Genomic DNA, 2688 nt, shown 5'->3' on the forward strand with positions numbered 1-2688 from the left:
TTTAATAATTAATTGTTTTCATACTCCACAGGAAATAATTTGGAAATTGCTATGTCTACACCAGCTGTTATCAAGTCACCATTTATTACTACTATCAATAATATTGCTATATAAGGAGGTATCACCTAAAGGAATACTTGAAACATATTTTATCAAGGAAAAGTAGTAGAACAATAAATGATAAAAATACTTTAAGACACGGCAGGAAAAAACTAGAAAATAAACATGAAACAGGTTGGAAAAATAGAAGAGAAAATACAGAATAAGATGTTAGATATAAATGTATATATACCAGTACTTATAAGAAATCTAAAGAAAGAAAAGACAAAATGATTAAGGTCATAAAGCATTTGAAGAACACAATTTAAAAATGTACCTATTCACATAGGATATATATGTATAGATATTCATATATAGCATGTACATTTATAATATGTATATATAGGTACATGTGTGTGTGTGTGCTTGTGTGTATAAACTAGAAATACACATTTGTCAAGAGTATACAGAATAGTTACCTGAATTTAGCACATAATGGGTTATAGATCATGACTCAGTAAATTTTACAGGATTAAAAACTATAAAGATATATGGTCAAGCCATACTATAAATAAGTTAGAAATAATCAAGTTACCTCTTGAAAAGTAATAGTCCATTAGCGACCTCATAATAATTTTCTAGTGAAGTTTTACCATTTGAGATGTTTACTTAGGGTGTGTACATATATCTTATATATTTCACTCTTAACAGTTTATTTGACAAGATATACAACATATTTTAAAATTCTAAGATCAAATTGAAAAATAAGCACACTAAAAAAGAGGAAATCCTACAGGTGCTACCGTACTAGGAAAAGCCTCTCTGAGAGATAACATTTAAAGAGAAGCTTCAAAAAGAAATACAAGCAAGCTTTGTGTGGTTTCAAGGAGGAATGCCCCAAGAGAGGGAGAGAGGGGATGAGAATTGTAAAGGTGCTAAGGTGAGAATATATATTGTAGCTTAAAGAATAGTAGAAGGACAATTTCCCTAGAAGACAGTGTGCATGGGGAAAGTGTGAGGACAGGAAGTTCCAGAATTTGATGATGTAGGGTCCTGTAGACCAAAGGAGAGATTCAGTCATATTCTTAATGAGATGGAAAGCCAGATGGAAACCTTAATCAGGCAAAGTGATGATGAGACATGGGTTTCAAAAATAATGATTGTGAGTCCTGGGTAGGAAACAGAGAGTAGAAGACAGAATAGTAAAATGGAAGCAGAGGGACTGCTTAGGAGGCATTTCACCCACCATGACACAATTCCCTTTTGAAAACATCAAGATGATGTTTCTCAGATTGCATTTCCACTACCTTACTTATAGGACTTAGAATGATTCCAAATATTTCCTCTGCTTGAAAGATATTAACTTTCCCAACTGACCTTCCATTTTTACTTTTAAAAAGATGTCTTAATGATAAAATTCCAATTAAAGCCAAACATATGACTTATATTAAAATATGATACATTAAGATATTCAAATTTTTGTCAATTTTATGGCATCACTTTGAATCACTTGTATGACACTTTTAAAAAATCCGTCATGAATTTCATATGTTTAGGCAATAAACTTACTTTTGGTGTTGGCAATTTTATGTTTTATTTTCAGGTATAAAGAGAATGCTATGAAATTATCAAGAATTCACCATGATCAGCCAACAAAGCCCCTGGATCGAGCAGTTTTCTGGATCGAGTATGTCATGCGCCACAAAGGAGCCAAACACCTTCGGGTTGCAGCCCACGACCTCACCTGGTTCCAGTACCACTCTCTGGATGTGATTGGGTTCCTGCTGGCCTGTGTGGCAACTGCTATATTCATCATCACAAAATGTTGTCTGTTTTTTTGCCAGATGTTTGCTACAGCAGGAAAGAAGGAAAAAAGGGAATAATTAGATCTAGTCCTGAAGCTTGGATTCCTGATAATCATAGATAGGAGTAGTCCAGTTGACTGCAGCAAGAAAGGGTTGTGGTATAAGATTTCCTTGTCCCTGTGACAACATGACAAACAATTCACTTTGCCAAGTCAATCTTTGTTTACAAAGGATTTACTATCTTTTTAAAGGATAGAGATATTTTATGGCAAAGAGAAAAGAGAAAGTGGGGGATAATAAAAATGCAAAAAACTACGTAGGTTTATATTGATACGTACTATTGTAATTCAGAAATTATGTTAAAATTTGTTTTGAACTTTACATGTTGCGCATGAACACAAGAATATGAAGAAGTCCACTCACAGTATCACTACTCTTTTGCAAATACTCAGAATTCTTTACTTCAATTTGTTATAGGATTTGGCAGTTTTAGTTTATATTACAAATTATTCAATAATTAGAATTGTATGAAAAAACTCACTGTTACATTTTGGGTGGAATATTAATAATGCTGGTTGGCTTATATAGAACATCCAGCTTCAGCAACACTTCATTCCTAAAAGACATGGCAAGAATTTTACCTTCTTCTGCCTTACAGCATTTTCTAGGTGAATAATTGTGGAATTAGAAAATAACAGCTCCTTACCTGTTTCCTGTTATAAACACGAGCTATTTGGGAAAGTCTTAGGTTTCATTAACTTGTTTTCTTTTCCTCATTTCCTCTTAGAAAGATTGACGTGGTTCTTTTCACTCTCATTTTCAACCTTTGATAATAGCAATAATG

The 2688-nt window shown here is 33.0% G+C and overlaps 1 protein-coding gene across 1 annotated transcript in view; it reads left to right on the forward strand.

Annotated features, from left to right (window-relative positions):
• Positions 1-2034, forward strand: part of LOC105819287 (UDP-glucuronosyltransferase 2B31-like) — a gene marked incomplete at its 5' end in the record, with an annotated part of 18761 nt that extends 16727 nt beyond the window's left edge. Inside the window, one exon of the mRNA XM_012655493.1 lies at positions 1643-2034. Coding sequence (XP_012510947.1) covers positions 1643-1922 — 280 coding nt within the window. The remainder of the gene's footprint in view (positions 1-1642) is intronic.
• Between the last annotated feature and the right edge of the window lie 654 nt (positions 2035-2688).

The sequence above is a fragment of the Propithecus coquereli genome, unplaced genomic scaffold, assembly GCF_000956105.1.
Source record: "Propithecus coquereli isolate 6110/MARCELLA unplaced genomic scaffold, Pcoq_1.0 Scaffold479, whole genome shotgun sequence".
NCBI classification, from domain to species: domain Eukaryota; kingdom Metazoa; phylum Chordata; class Mammalia; order Primates; family Indriidae; genus Propithecus; species Propithecus coquereli.